The sequence below is a fragment of the Schistocerca nitens genome, chromosome 5 (genome assembly GCF_023898315.1).
Source record: "Schistocerca nitens isolate TAMUIC-IGC-003100 chromosome 5, iqSchNite1.1, whole genome shotgun sequence".
Taxonomy (NCBI): Eukaryota; Metazoa; Arthropoda; class Insecta; order Orthoptera; family Acrididae; genus Schistocerca; species Schistocerca nitens.
Genome location: NC_064618.1, coordinates 868,394,779 through 868,411,568, shown reverse-complemented (window position 1 = coordinate 868,411,568; position 16,790 = coordinate 868,394,779). Strand labels below are relative to the sequence as shown.

The following is a 16,790-nucleotide window of genomic DNA, read 5'->3' as shown; positions in this document are numbered from 1 at the left end:
ACGGAAATGAAAAAATTCAGATAACTGTTATGGAAGACATTGCGGTAAAGGCATCAGACTCATTCAAGATTACAATAGTCTCACAGATATGAAACTGAGAAACAATTTGTCTTATATATCAATGCAAAAAGCATAAAAAATATTAGTTGCCACCAAATCCTCTATCAGAACAGAATAGTGTTTAATGTCTCTTTGGCACCACCATATTTTGATTTTATTAAAGATATTGACAAAAACATGTTTCTCTTATGGAAGTTATCTGCATTATTAATAAAAACCTAACAAGTATAGGGTTGGCCAGGTTGGTTTCCTGTATTTTTCTCTCAGAACAAATAATAAAATGTAAAAAATATGAATTTCTGAAAAGCAGTAATCACAGAATACACTATTTTTGAACTTCATGCCATTTGTTGTTACCCAGCAGTTGCCTGAGCAGAAATTTTGCACCATTGTGTAAAGGTGTGTGTGTGTGTTTTTCCTAAGTTTAATAGGGCCATTAGCTATGGGGACTTCAGCTGTACAGAAAATAAACACTGATTGCACTAAGGCTAAAATCTGAAAATATTGTAAGAAATGTACAAATCATTTTGTTTTAAGAGTAAACAAGTAAAATGAAATATTACCTTGTACTCTGTTGATTTTTCTTGCATTATATTTTATGGGAATTTTAATTTTCTTTGATGCAAGTATATGGAAAGGGCCAGGTTTGTATTCAATCGAAAATAAGTTTGCTGTGTCACCAATAATACGAGGAAAGAATGTGACTCGTTTTTTAGACAAGTTCTGTAAAACTATCTCATGAGTTATTTCTCCTCCTAAATCAGTATTGAAGTAGATAGTTTCTTGAGGATAGACCCCTGGCAGGAATTCATAAAGGTGTGCTACCAGCCCCACTGTAAATGGTGGACTTGCATTAACAATATTTGCAGCAGTCACTGTAAATCCAAGGCCAACTGCTTCCCATGCATCACATACGCAACGTGCATTGTGATAGAGCTGAAACAAACATGTATATATCCTGAAAGATCACTATGGTAATGTTTATTCATATTAAACAATGGAAAATCCAGGTTGAAATGTAACAATATTATGAAAAGAATAGTTGCTACTCAATATGTAGTGGAGATGCTGAGTTGCAGATAGGTACAGCCTACCTGTGACTCAGAAACTCCCATTATCATATTATATATACTGTATTACTCAGCACATAAATTGCATTTTTGTAATAATGTATAGAATACACTGTAATGAAGAAGTTCATTGCTAAACAGAGGTATAATTGTAGCAGACAGTTACAATATTTCAGCAAAAGAGTGAGCTGCATAAACAAATATGTAGACAGACTCATCTCAGGAGGCTCACATATGCCAATTTATGACAGAAGATGCGAACAACTACCTTCATGTATCAAAGTGGCTGTTCAGGGGTTCCATTTGCAGCGCCGGAAATGCATATCCTCCTATTTCGCGGTTTAATTTTTCACCGTCATTAAGGTCGAGTCTATGTGATCGCCGTAAGCTTAGTGACAACAGTGCATCCCAATTTAAGTTACACCATATAGCACTGAAGATGGTCACTCAGTGACAGAAAATCGATTTTGCAATAGTAAAAAATATACGACCAATGCTGTCTCTTTTTTCAAGTATACCTGTTATTCTGGTCGTTGTGCACAAGACAACATGGAGTCGCCAATCAACAATATTTTGGTATTATACACTCCCACCTACAATACGGTATTGAGATTTGACCTCCTCCACAGAACTCTAAGGTTAGTGAGAGTTAGTTCCCCAGTGATTCCTCCTGGCATACCTACTCCTTGTGAACCAACAGTGACACTTCTCTCACAGGTTCAAATGATGTATGCATAGCTGTGATTGTTAATGGTACTTCTCACAGAATGAATATTATGGACGGACCTCCCATATGACGCAAGGCATGCTACCTCAGTCCCAAAATACCGTACCACACTAAAATGGTTGTTAGTGAGCTACTTGATGCAGGCATTATATGCCCATCAGCTAACAATTTGTGTTCCCCCATGCACCTCATCCAGAAGAAATACAGCTTGTTTCACCTGTGCTTTGAAATATTGTACTATTATACACAATTATTATACACAATTATCCAGTTCCACATATTCAGGACTTTGCCCAACTGTTCAATGGTGCATGAGCGTTCAGTGTACTTGATTGATGCAAGGCTTACCACCAAATTCCTATGTTCAAGGACGACATTCCCAAAACCACTTTAATTACTCCTTTGGGCATTTTAAGTACTGTTTCACGCCATACATCCTTAAAAATGTGGCTCAGACTTGACAGCAGTTTATTGATTCTTTATTGTTCAACCTCCAGTTTGCATATGTCTATTTGGATGACACATGACCTTTTTCCCCCACCCATGAAGAACACAAATAACATCTGGCTCAACTCTAGGCCACACTACATAGTAATGGTCTCTAAAATATACACAAGAAGTCACAACTAACTGATGATAGTGTAGCTTTCAGAGTGTAGCTTTCAGAGGCTACACTGTGTTAGCTGAGGTCATCTGAGTGATATCTGATCATGTAGAGTTTACCTGTAACCTCCCTCTACCCATGAAGTACCATTAATTGCGAAGACTCCTGGGAATTATAAACTTGTACTACCATCAACTCTCTTATGCTGGCTTCTTTTAAACATCACTTACCAATGCTCTAATTGAAAAAACACCTCTTGCATGGAAAATTTCCATGGTTGAGTGAGGTGGTGCAAGCGTTTGAGGCTGTCAAGGCTGCCTTCATCCACCATCAAACTGGCACTCTTGGTACCTGATGCCCATATTTCTGTCACTGTCAATGTTGAGTGATACATCAATAGGCACAGTTTTGCAACAGCACATAAGTGATACCACTGTACCTCTCAAATTTTTCTCCCGAACACTTAACCTGCACAACACAAGTGATCTACACTCAACCACAAACTCCTTGTGGTCTATGAGGTGGTCAGACAATTCCATGATGACATCAAAGGTCATGAGTTTACTATCTTTACTAACCATCAGCCACTTTCAGGTGCCATCAGCAGCCCTGGCAAAAATGTTCCTCTCCAATGCCTGTGGCACATGGACCTAATCAGCCCATATTCTACAGATGTACAGTCTATACATGGTTCTGACAACGTGTTTGGTGACTAACTGTCCCGGGCGAACATTATCGTGCCCCCATTGAAATGGACTAGTTGGCTCACCTGCAAACTGATGACACTGAGCTGGCAGACATACCGGAAGACTCAAAATGCCCACTGACTCTCAAGCCACACCTACACACCTACTACCTAGCTCAACCATCACCATAGTGTGCACCACTTACACCGGTTCTCTCTGACCAGTCATACCTCCACCTCTCTGATGAGTGTTGTTCAACTCCCTGCACCAAACCTTAAGGCAGGATTCATGTGCCACAGTGGCCGGAGCATTCCCATTGTAACTCAGTACCACCCAGGAGTGGAGAAACTGAATTCCTTTCTCTGCCAGGGGTTTGACTACCTCTTGCCATGCCCACTATCCTTCACACATCTCCCACAGTGGTATTCCGCTGCCCACCAAACCTACACAATATGCTTGTCCATCCCAACACAATCCCTGCTCCCAAACCCATACCTCATATCCCTGTAATAGGCCCAGATGCAAGACCTCTCCTGTACTTTCTCCAACCACCACTTATCCTAGTCCACTCACTAACATCACCTATCCCAGGGCTACCTGTGAAACCAGTCATGTGATCTACAAGCTAAGCTGCAACCACTGTGCTGCATTCTATGTGGGCTTGACAACCAACAAGCTATCTATCTGCATGAATGGCCACCGACAAACTGTGGCAAGAAACGAGTGGACCATCCTGCTGCTGAACACACTGCCAAACATGACATCCTTCATTTCAATGACTGCTTCACATCCTGTGCCTTATGGATCCTTCCCACCAACACCAGCTTTTCTGAAATGCACAGGTGGGAGCTCTCCCTGCAGTACATCCTATGTTCCTGTAGCCCTCATGGCCTCAACCTTCATTAGTCACTGTCCTCACCCATCCAGCCCCCTACCTGTTCCCACTCCAGCACCACACAGCCATCATTTCATGGCCACACGCAGTCTTTTTACTTCTCTCTTTTTCAGATACTCCCCCCACCCCCTCCCCTCCTCACCACTAGCTGCCATCTAACCTGAACTTAAATTCCACAGATTTACAAACAACAGCTATCAAATACTTAAGACAAATCAGGGGTTACTGTTTGTTAACAGGTTTTGCTTTATGTTTTATAGGACAGCATTTCCTATATAAAAATATCTTTTAGTTATTTCTTAGGGAGTGATTTTTATTAGTTCATGTCAATCAAACATTTTACATTGAGCATTGTGGTTTCATTGTTTCTAACACCACTTTCCTATAGAACTGCACTGTTTTGGACAAAATATTGGAATGCACAATATTGTCAGTAAGTCAGTTTCCATGAGTGACTGGGCAGTGCAAGTAGACTGTTCTGTACACCAGGATATTACAGTGGTTCACTTGTGGCCTGACAGAAACTGAAGATACCACAAGATGCAACTAAGACATTAGTCTGGTATGTCTGACATGTAATTGTGATTTGCTTTGATGTTGCTGATAAGGTGACAGATGCCACACTCTTAACTAGGTAGTACGAATGGATTTCATGGAGCAATAATGTCCCAAACACCACTTTAAATAATTAACATTTCATTATAAGTAACACATTTTGCACAAGTGAGCAGCACAGTTCAATAGTAAATAAGAGATTGCCAGACCTCTCGGTGCAGGCCAAAGATCTTAGTACAGATACCTCACATGACACGATACACTCATAGACCACAAAGCCCCTCCCCCCCCCCCCTCCTGCCCTCCACTACCCCTCAGAGTGCAGAGCACAAGCTAGGAACAGTCACAGGAAAGGAGATGGATCAAATTGGAGGAAAGTGAAGACACAACATAATCTTGTAACCAACTTGGTTGGTGCAGAAGTCAACCCATTTGGGAGAGTGGGACAAGGAGTGGTGTGGGTTGCTAGGGCTGTGTCTGATCTCATTGAACATGGATTGTAAACAGACAGTCCTCACCAATGGAAGCTCGAACAGAGCTGTCTGCAAATTCAGTAGGTAATTGGAAAGATCAGATGACCATTATGTTACAATCACAGTTTCTAAGGGAGTGAGGTGGTGTGTGAATAACAAACAAACAGTCTTTATGATGATGCAATGAAATATCCTCAATGGTGGAAAGCAGAGCTGTTGGCAGTTAACATAGCTGTGGTGATACAAGGGATGGGTGGTGAGAGGGAAGGTATGATCAATTCATCACACATAACACTTTCACTGCTAGGGACGGTATCACCAACATTACCCTGATGACAAGGAAGGGAGTGGGAAGTGGGAGTGCCTACTACACACTCACCAGGAATCGAATTGCTCACTGTGTTTACACTTGGGGTGAGCTCTGAGTCCTAGCCATTGAGGTGTGGCTGGCAAGAACCCACGCTGGCTTAACCCATTGTAGGGAGACTGTTTGTGGTTTTCCATTTAGCATGATCATTACTATATGTTTTGAATATAACAGAGGGAAACATTCCACGTGGAAAAAATATATCTAAAAAGAAAGATGATGAGACTTACCAAACAAAAGCGCTGGCAGGTCGATACACACACAAAAAAACACATATACACACAAAATTCTAGCTTTCGCAACCAACGGTTGCTTCATCAGGAAAGAGGGAAGGAGAGGGAAAGATGAAAGGATGTGGGTTTTAAGGGAGAGGGTAAGGAGTCATTCCAATCCCGGGAGCGGAAAGACTTACCTTAGGGGGAAAAAAGGACAGGTATGCACTCGCACACACACACATATCCATCCACACATACAGACACAAGCAGACATATTTAAAGACAAAGAGTTTGGGCAGAGATGTCAGTCGAGGTGGAAGAGTAGAGGCAAAGAAGTTGTTGAGAGACAGGTGAGGTATGAGTGGCGGCAACTTGAAATTAGCGGAGATTGAGGCCTGGCGGATAACGAGAAGAGAGGATATACTGAAGGGCAAGTTCCCATCTCCGGAGTTCGGATTGGTTGGTGTTGGTGGGAAGTATCCAGATAACCCGGACGGTGTAACACTGTGCCAAGATGTGCTGGCTGTGCACCAAGGCATGTTTAGCCACAGGGTGATCCTCATTACCAACAAACACTGTCTGCCTGTGTCCATTCATGCGAATGGACAGTTTGTTGCTGGTCATTCCCACATAGAATGCATCACAGTGTAGGCAGGTCAGTTGGTAAATCACGTGGGTGCTTTCACACGTGGCTCTGCCTTTGATCGTGTACACCTTCCGGGTTACAGGACTGGAGTAGGTGGTGGTGGGAGGGTGCATGGGACAGGTTTTGCACCGGGGGTGGTTACAAGGATAGGAGCCAGAGGGTAGGGAAGGTGGTTTGGGGATTTCATAGGGATGAACTAACAGGTTACGAAGGTTAGGTGGACGGCGGAAAGACACTCTTGGCGGAGTGGGGAGGATTTCATGAAGGATGGATCTCATTTCAGGGCAGGATTTGAGGAAGTCGTATCCCTGCTGGAGAGCCACATTCAGAGTCTGGTCCAGTCCCGGAAAGTATCCTGTCACAAGTGGGGCACTTTTGTGGTTCTTCTGTGGGGGATTCTGGGTTTGAGGGGATGAGGAAGTGGCTCTGGTTATTTGCTTCTGTACCAGGCCGGGAGGGTAGTTGCGGGATGCGAAAGCTGTTGTCAGGTTGTTGGTGTAATGTTTCAGGGATTCCGGACTGGAGCAGATTCGTTTGCCACAAAGACCTAGGCTGTAGGGAAGGGACCGTTTGATGTGGAATGGGTGGCAGCTGTCATAATGGAGGTACTGTTGCTTGTTGGTGGGTTTGATGTGGACGGACGTGTGAAGTTGGCCATTGGACAGGTGGAGGTCAACGTCAAGGAAAGTGGCATGGGATTTGGAGTAGGACCAGGTGAATCTGATGGAACCAAAGGAGTTGAGGTTGGAGAGGAAATTCTGGAGTTCTTCTTCACTGTGAGTCCAGATCATGAAGATGTCATCAATAAATCTGTACCAAACTTTGGGTTGGCAGACCTGGGTAACCAAGAAGGCTTCCTCTAAGCGACCCATGAACAGGTTGGCGTACGAGGGGGCCGGGTACCAGGATGGCCCCCTCGTACGCCAACCTGTTCATGGGTCGCTTAGAGGAAGCCTTCTTGGTTACCCAGGTCTGCCAACCCAAAGTTTGGTACAGATTTATTGATGACATCTTCATGATCTGGACTCACAGTGAAGAAGAACTCCAGAATTTCCTCCCCAACCTCAACTCCTTTGGTTCCATCAGATTCACCTGGTCCTACTCCAAATCCCATGCCACTTTCCTTGACGTTGACCTCCACCTGTCCAATGGCCAACTTCACACGTCCGTCCACATCAAACCCACCAACAAGCAACAGTACCTCCATTATGACAGCTGCCACCCATTCCACATCAAACGGTCCCTTCCCTACAGCCTAGGTCTTTGTGGCAAACGAATCTGCTCCAGTCCGGAATCCCTGAAACATTACACCAACAACCTGACAACAGCTTTCGCATCCCGCAACTACCCTCCCGGCCTGGTACAGAAGCAAATAACCAGAGCCACTTCCTCATCCCCTCAAACCCAGAATCCCCCACAGAAGAACCACAAAAGTGCCCCACTTGTGACAGGATACTTTCCGGGACTGGACCAGACTCTGAATGTGGCTCTCCAGCAGGGATACGACTTCCTCAAATCCTGCCCTGAAATGAGATCCATCCTTCATGAAATCCTCCCCACTCCGCCAAGAGTGTCTTTCCGCCGTCCACCTAACCTTCGTAACCTGTTAGTTCATCCCTATGAAATCCCCAAACCACCTTCCCTACCCTCTGGCTCCTATCCTTGTAACCACCCCCGGTGCAAAACCTGTCCCATGCACCCTCCCACCACCACCTACTCCAGTCCTGTAACCCGGAAGGTGTACACGATCAAAGGCAGAGCCACGTGTGAAAGCACCCACGTGATTTACCAACTGACCTGCCTACACTGTGATGCATTCTATGTGGGAATGACCAGCAACAAACTGTCCATTCGCATGAATGGACACAGGCAGACAGTGTTTGTTGGTAATGAGGATCACCCTGTGGCTAAACATGCCTTGGTGCACAGCCAGCACATCTTGGCACAGTGTTACACCGTCCGGGTTATCTGGATACTTCCCACCAACACCAACCAATCCGAACTCCGGAGATGGGAACTTGCCCTTCAGTATATCCTCTCTTCTCGTTATCCGCCAGGCCTCAATCTCCGCTAATTTCAAGTTGCCGCCACTCATACCTCACCTGTCTCTCAACAACTTCTTTGCCTCTACTCTTCCACCTCGACTGACATCTCTGCCCAAACTCTTTGTCTTTAAATATGTCTGCTTGTGTCTGTATGTGTGGATGGATATGTGTGTGTGTGCGAGTGCATACCTGTCCTTTTTTCCCCCTAAGGTAAGTCTTTCCGCTCCCGGGATTGGAATGACTCCTTACCCTCTCCCTTAAAACCCACATCCTTTCATCTTTCCCTCTCCTTCCCTCTTTCCTGATGAAGCAACCGTTGGTTGCGAAAGCTAGAATTTTGTGTGTATATGTGTTTTTTTGTGTGTGTATCGACCTGCCAGCGCTTTTGTTTGGTAAGTCTCATCATCTTTCTTTTTAGATATATTACTATATGTTTTGATTGACTGAGAACCTGATGAGGTCCTAATACAGTAGAGTTATAGGTTAGAGTCACAAGGTCTTTGTGAATAAAAACTTGTGGGTCAACTACAGAGGGCAGTACTTCATCGTCAGTGGTATTAGAGTCCTTGACAAATTCAGCAGGTAGTATGGGAGGTACGCTCTAAACGATTTCTGCCAGCAAGGATTTCAAATCTTCTTTTTGGGCTGTGTGTGTATTTAATAGAGCCCATTGAAGAGCATTGGACCAACGATCTGAGTGACACATTAAAGCTGCTTTCAACATTCATGCAAGCATTTGACCAACCCATTGCTTTGTGGGTGATAAGTTGTACAAAATCGCTTGGCACTGCACAGAATGCTCAAGTGGTCAAAGAGTGGAGATTCAAACTGGCAGCTTTGATCTATGGTGGGGGATGAAGGGCAGCCAAAATGGGAGAGCCAGCAGGCAATGTATGCTCTGCTGAGATATCATTCAGAGGTACCGCACCTCTACCCACCCTGTTATGCATTCAATGAACAACAGAATGTAGCAGTGGCCGATAGAGGGGAGTAGGGGGCCAACAGTGCCCATATGTATATGTTTAAAACATCCCTTCAGAATCTCAGTGTCCAAGAGTTGGCTGAGCATGCCATTCAACATTAGGATGCTGCCATGATACAGTATTCATTCTTAATATTTGGCCAGATGAAACATTCAGTGATGAGCCAAATTGTCACTCTGATGCTTCAGTAATCCACTCCATGTAGTGAAGAAAAGATGGTATGGCAAAGGGGAAGAGGTACAAGTGGCCATGGTGTGTTTGTTGATGTATCACAAAGGATCAGTTGCATGATGCCAGGGAAAGAGCATGGTAGGATGTGCAGGGAGGTGGAGTAATTTGTAGTTAGTGACTGCACTTACTTCAGGAACTGTAGTTTGTAGGCACACAAATTCTGCCAGGCCAAAGAGGCTTGTAATAGTACGGTTGCACGACATATAGTTTGCTACAGCGTTATCCGTGCCACCGATAAAACAGACATCCGTTGTATATTGGCTGATGAAGTCCGTATTCTGAAAGCAGCACGAAGGGAGATCACTGGTAGGAATACATAGCGCATCAATGAGGGGACCGTGGTCCGTATAAATAGTGAAGTCGTGTGCCTCGATACCCTCTGAAAAATAGCATATGGCTTTATAGATAGCAAGAAGTTCCCTATAAAAGGCAGCTCACTTATGTTGAGAGGCAGAAGGTTTTTGGAAAAGAAGCACAGTAGCTGAGAGATCTTGGGGCATCAGTGCTGGGATGAGCTAGTGTGACTGCATTAACTAGAGCCATTTTCAGGCTGTTAAAGACTCAAGTCATGTCTTGGGACCACGTAACTTTGCAGTCGCCTGAGGTACGCTTGCTTTTAAGACATCAGTTAGGGGTGCCTGAAGAGAGGTGGTGTGAGGAATGCAGCACCTGAGAAAATTGATTGCGCCCAAGAAATGCTGGAGATCATGAAAATTGATGGGTGCTGATCACCTTGTAATGTGAGTGAGACTTCAGAGTTCATGGCATTAAGATGTGGGACAAATGCCTTTAGAGTTCATGGTGTGGGCTAGGAAAATAGCTTCTATCAGATGCAGCTGTGATTTGTTGTCATTTATCTCTACATAATTGTCCAACAGTACAAGGAATGCCTGGAAAAGGTACTGCTCATGTTCTTCAGGAGAAGTGGAAAAAATTAAAGTGTCACCAAGATAAGTGTAACAAATTGGAAATAGGAGAAAAAAAATAGAGTTCACAGAATGTTTCCATGTCTGAGCTGCATTATTGTGTCTGTAAGGTATGAAGCAATATTTGAACAAGCCAATGAGAGTTATAATAGCAGGAATGTCATATTTGTACATTGGAACCTGATGATATGTGTTATGACAGTCACTGATGCTGAAATGGTGAGCATTGTGTTATTGCAATACAAAATCTTGAATGTGGGGTTGGGGTAACTGTCTAAAATGGTGTGTGCACTGAGCCAATGATAATTACCATAAAGTCTGAAAGTTGAGTCCATTTTGGGGATGAGATTAATAGGTGAGATCCATTTGCTGTCAGAAGGCCATAAAATCCCTAAGCTTAAAAAATCCTGAATACACTCTTTGGCACATGAAGTCTCTTAGCTGACAGGTGGCATGCTTTTGTGTGGACAGGAAGTCCTTTGATGGTGTGTATCCTATGACAAGTACTATTTGTAATAACCTTAATGGATGTGCTCAACAGTTTTGAAGTCACATAACAGTAGGCACCGTGAGGTGGAGGACAACATCACACACAGAACAGGACTGACCTGAAGTGTAGGTGGCAAAGGCTGTGAAGACTGCCTCCTGTTGGTAAAATTTCACTGTTCATGCAGTGCTGCTGTTGTAATCGGTTGAACACTTTGGTATTTCATCAAATCGATTGAGGTTACATCTATATGTTGGCAGTATGGCATTGTGGTGGAAAGCTGGCAGTCTGGATTGTAGGTTAGGCTCAGCAAGAGTAACAAATGGGTCACACAACATTTCAGAATGATCCTGCACAGGAAAGCTGCTTGATGGAGTGATGTGATGTGTGTAATGTCCTGCGAGATGTCCATGGGGCATAGAAACTGGCGCAGCAAAGTTCATTGTCTGTTCTGTTGTTGAGAAAGTTGTGCCGGTGATGAAGCAAACTGTTCACAGTTTCCAAATTTCACATGATTCAAAGCAACATTGTGAAAAATCAAAGTGGGAGATCAGCTGTATTATTTCATATGTGGAAATTGCCCAAGTTGTGAAAGTTCACCAAAAATGTCCAGCATGGGGTCACCAGTGTGAGTGCAAGTGGATTTAATAGTGAAATAACATCCTGAGCACCACTTTAAATGAAAAATGCTTTATTATATGTAATACATTTTGCATAAATCAACCACACAGCTCAACAGTAAAGTAGAGACTGCCTGACTCCTTGGTGCGGGCCAAAGATCTTAGTATAGATATTTCACATTATTGCCACTTCATTCATGCTAGAAATTTTGCTTCGAACTCTACACTTTACTGCAAAAGTAATTTTATCACTTAGATTGAAAACCATTGACAGATATTCATTAAAAACTATATCTTTTTTTCTTTCTTCAGTTGGTCTTACAAATGATGAAATGAGTTTGATAGACTGATGATTGCCAGGGTGGGCTAAAACATGGAAGTGCAGGAAGATAGTTCTTCTATAGCTCTTATGTAAAAAAGATCTGATCCATTGTTGTGAAGTGTCACACCATATGTAAGTCCCTGAGCCATCTACATCCTTGCACTCCAATGTCGGACTGGTACTACTGTCTTTGTGTAATTTCTGGAGTTTCTCATCTGTATCTTGTGCTGTAGCTAGACCCTGCAAGCTGAGGTCAACAGATAAGGAACTGACTCTGGAGAAGTTATCAACTGCCATGTTGTCAGCACCACTGATGTGGACTATGTCCTTACAGTATTGGCTAGTTAAGTCTAAGTGGCAGAAGTATTGAGGGAGAAATTCCTTGCTAGGATTCTTGATTGCTTCCACCAGAGGTTCGTGGTCCATAAATATCATAAATTCATGACCTTCAATATCTATTTTCTAGTAATGGATAGCATCATGAACTGCCAGCAATTTGCAGTCAAATGCTCTCATTTTTGGTGAGGAGTAGTAAGCTTTCCTGAGAAAAAGTGTAGGGATTATTGTCCATCAATTTGTTGGTGCAATGTAGGACTGACTGCTAAGTCACTGGTTTCCATTGTGACAGACAGAGGTGCATCTTTGACAAAGTGAACTAATGTAATCATCTGTTCTAAACTGTCATTAATATTGTCAAATGCCTGTTGCATTTCAGGAGTCCATTTCAGAGAATGTTTCCTGTGATTGTCTTTGTTACTGAATGTGTATGTCATGGGAGCTTGTAACTGTACTGTTAGTGGAGGATGTCATCTATAAAAATTAATGGTACCAAGAAACCTTCATAGCTCCTTGGAGCTCGTTGGCCTCTTAATAGAACTGATTGCTTCGGTTTTCTCCGCAGTGAGTCTAATGCCTGACTTGCCCACAAAATCTCCTAAAAATGTCAATTCATTCTTTATGAGTTGGCACTTGTCTTCATTTATAAATACATCATGATAAAAAGGAGTTCTCTTAATTAACTCTAAATGTCTATCATGTTCTACTTCAGAGTTTGAAGAAACAAGAATATTTTAAAGATAACAAAAACAAAAAGAGAAATGCCTGAAAACAGAGCCAGTTAAGCTCTGACAAGTCTGGGCAGTATTTTTATATCCATAAGTAATTTCTATAAACTCAAAAAGCCAGAAAGGGGTAGTAGCAGCTGCTATATCTGGTATCCCAGAGATAACTGACACAAAAAGTCAGGTAACACTTAATACATTTATTCACAGTCTGACAACTGGCAGAACCTCATGAATATAAAGTAACTTTATAACAACAGAAACATGGCTTAAGTTCAATGTAGAAATGAATTACACAATATATGGTTCCTTCTAGACACAAACTTAACTGAAAAAATACTCTTCCAAAAAGTAACTTGTGAATTTTTTTCCACGACATGGTGGTATTAGCTCCTTTGTAATATGGAGTTAAGCCCTGCCAGGTGGACTGTGAAATATTTTGAGGCCTAACACAAAGTTAAAGTTCCACTGAATAAGTAGCAAAATATTTCTAAGCCCAAAATAGAGACTTTACAACCTGGACGGAATATGGAACAATCACTAGCTACCACTCATTAGTTCACCGATCAGAAAGGCACTGTGGATACACTCAGAGAGTAGATTACCAGAGCTGCAAAATACAGAGTGATGTCAGCAGTGGTACTCAGTCATAGGGTGTGATGATTCTGCCTTCATGGGCTTCTGTGCTGAACTAAATAGGCTGCGACATTGAGCTACAAGTTTCTGTTTGGCTGCCCTTTCAACTTCAGTGAGAGAATAACATTCTGCATGTGTGTCTTCTAGCATACATGAACCAATGATTGTTCTGTATGCCTCAGAGCTGCTGCCCTATGTGTGCAGTGTGGCTGTGGCCATGCAGAATGCACTAGCTCATGAGGTTTGTTGTTGCAGCACAGCTGTTGTGTCATGACAGAAACCATTCATGGAATATCTCTTGGAGCCATAGATATTTGTTAATATGCCTTCCTACAATATGTAACAACGAAACATTATTCTCCATTGAGAGCGTGAGAGAAATCTTGTAAGCTAGGAATTCTGCATGAATTGAGCACATCATAATTACCACACAAATGAAAGACTTTGTCCTTTTTTTGGCACTAAATGTACAGGAGATGACCAACTGTTAGCTGCCTCACTATTCCAGTTTGTAATAGGATGTTAACAGGTTTATTTTTGCATCCTGATGTCTGTCCTATGCCAATCTTCTCACTTTTGTTTAAACCGGGGGGGGGGGGGGGGGGGGGGAGGGGGTTGGTCTGTTTGTATTGTAATATGAATATAATGATGGATGCCTGCACAATTCCACATAATGCATTGCAGCTCCAGTGTCCCTTGTGTGCTGAATGCCTTGCAACTGAGAACCTGGTTGTCTTATTATTAGACCTCACATCACTAACCTGTTTTTGCAGAATATGTTGATATGGAGTACCTGCAGTTGTTGTTACTATCTGGAGAGACTACTGGTCCTGCTGTTCAAGTGACAGTGTAATTTGGTCTGTGATTTCTTGAGCTAACACAGATTTATTTTGCCCTACATCCAAAAGTTTGGTGTTTGCAGTAATGATGTCACTTCTAAAACCACTGATTTTAATTAAAATGTCCTCTTCAATACTGAGGTGTGCTGTTGAATCAAGTCTCCTTTATGTGAGAAGTCCATTTTTGTTAGTTGCTTAACTTTCCTGTAACCAAATCTAACAATAATTGGTGAGGAAATTGAAAATCAATACCAATAACCAGCTCTGACACTTTTACCATTACAAAATCCCATTCAAAACTGATCCTATCCCTAAATATACAGTTAAATGTGTAATTCCACTCTTCCATACCACCACGTCATTGATTGCCCTTATGGAAGGCCTTGTCATTTTATGGAAGACAAGTGATTTGTCCATAGGAATTATATGGACAAATGATCCTGAATCAATCAGGAATTGACACCCTGACGACTCATTACACTCAAAAATCCTGGGGTCTGTGTCTGTACTATGTATCAAAGTCCGCAACGTCCTGAAGTTAGTCTTTCTGGCTTTTGAAGTCCCAGTGGTAGTGGTGCTGTGGAGGGATTTGAAAGACCATGGATAAATGCATTTTTTTTACCATCCTGCTAAACCTTGTATGATACCAACGAATCTGTCAAAGCATGGAAGTACCTGCACATTGTGTAGCAACTTGTGTGTCCCACACAGTCACAATCCTGGGAGAAATGACTTTGTGTAGTTTAAGTTGAAAGCATTTGTCACCTGCCAGCTAGCTAATGTGCCTCTACAGTGAAGTGCATCCAGTGATGCCTGATGCTCCACAAAGCCATCTCTGCTTGAGTCCATGAGAGCTCATACTTTTTGAAACCCACCCTAACTGCTGGAACATGATGGGAGCCTCCATAGAGATAGAAAGATGGTCGTGTTTCTCATACATAACGTCATTCAACTGCAAAGTAGCATAAAGTCTCCCAGCCAATTGTAGTTTGGTGTTGATAGGATCTTCATCATGAGAATTTAAAATAGCTTGTAGGGAAGATGGTAGTTTTAGCATACAAACACTTGTAATGTATAGATGGAAAAAAATATCTGCATCAATTGCACTTTGCAAATGCCACCATAACTGTGATGAATTACTATGTCCTAACATTTCTTCATAAAGCACCTGGCAGATTTATTGATCCAGTGATTGGGCAACACATAACCATAACAGTAGTTTAATAGTCTCAAACTTGTTTGACATCAGCACAGAAGTAATTAAGTCACTTATGAGCTGTGAATGCTCACATAAGTTGCTGAGAACTGTAACAAACTTTAGCATAACATCTTGAGTACCATAACCATGTAGAATTAGTTCTGTGACACTACACCAACTCTGAGGTTTATCCAGTTTGAATGCTGGAAATTTAGGTACCATAACTATTTTAACTGCCTAATCACTCAGCACTTGTTCAATTTGGAAGGTCCTGCCTGCTACATGTGACAAAAGTTCTGGGCATAAACGTGGCTCGGTTGAACACCTGGTGCACATAATATATGATGTGCTATGAAAACCAGTGTGGTAGCAAAGTTGAGGCATATGGCATGTGTACTGAGGCCACATAATGGTTTACTCAACCATTGTGGTTGAGAGGTTATGTAACATCACAGAAGCAAAATTGTCAAAATCAGAACTCAGTTCCTGCCAATGATTTGTGGTAAGAGCAGCAGGCACAAACGACAAGCTGTAGACTCACACGGTAGAGGAGTCATTATAGATGACACATGGTTCCCATAGCTGAGTGGTGGTTGGTGTGGCTGGTGGGAACAGAAGATTATGCACAAGCATAATAGCACCTGTAGTGATGGATTCTGACCATCTGCTTCCATCCATTCTGGATGAAATGACCACTGAATGAAGTTTGTTGTCAGCCACTTTGTCATGGATGGAACAGCTGGACTGATTCTGGGGAAGCAAGTTCACCATAGAAGACCACTGTTGATTGTAGTAACATGCAGTGTACATCTTGAAAAAAGTAAGAAGCCACTGTCTTCGGGGTCCACTCTACCTACATCATTGAGAGTCAGTAATAAAGTTGACACTCCCAGTTTAGCACATCAGCTAATTTATTGCTACTTTGTACACATCAAATAACGTGACTTGCTCACCAGAAGCACATACACCCAATCAGAGTGAACCAAAGAACACTCCTCATTTTCCATCTTGCTCAGGAAAAGCCTACATGTTGTCCTTTTATCAATCTCCTTTAGTGATTGATTTATTTTGCTATGGAATGTTTGTTTCAGCATGTTGACAAAAACTTATTGAAACCTGCTCTGATAAATTTTATTGATTAGTT

General features: G+C 42.4%; 1 protein-coding gene across 1 annotated transcript in view; it reads right to left on the bottom strand.

Annotated features, from left to right (window-relative positions):
* Window positions 1–267: 267 nt before the first annotated feature.
* The window catches only part of LOC126260779 (cilia and flagella-associated protein 47-like), a 119,760-nt gene continuing 103,237 nt past the window's right edge, over window positions 268–16,790 (bottom strand). Inside the window, exons 6-7 of the mRNA XM_049958115.1 lie at window positions 624–996; window positions 268–515 (exon numbers count right to left, since the gene is read on the bottom strand). Coding sequence (XP_049814072.1) covers window positions 268–515; window positions 624–996 — 621 coding nt within the window. The remainder of the gene's footprint in view (window positions 516–623; window positions 997–16,790) is intronic.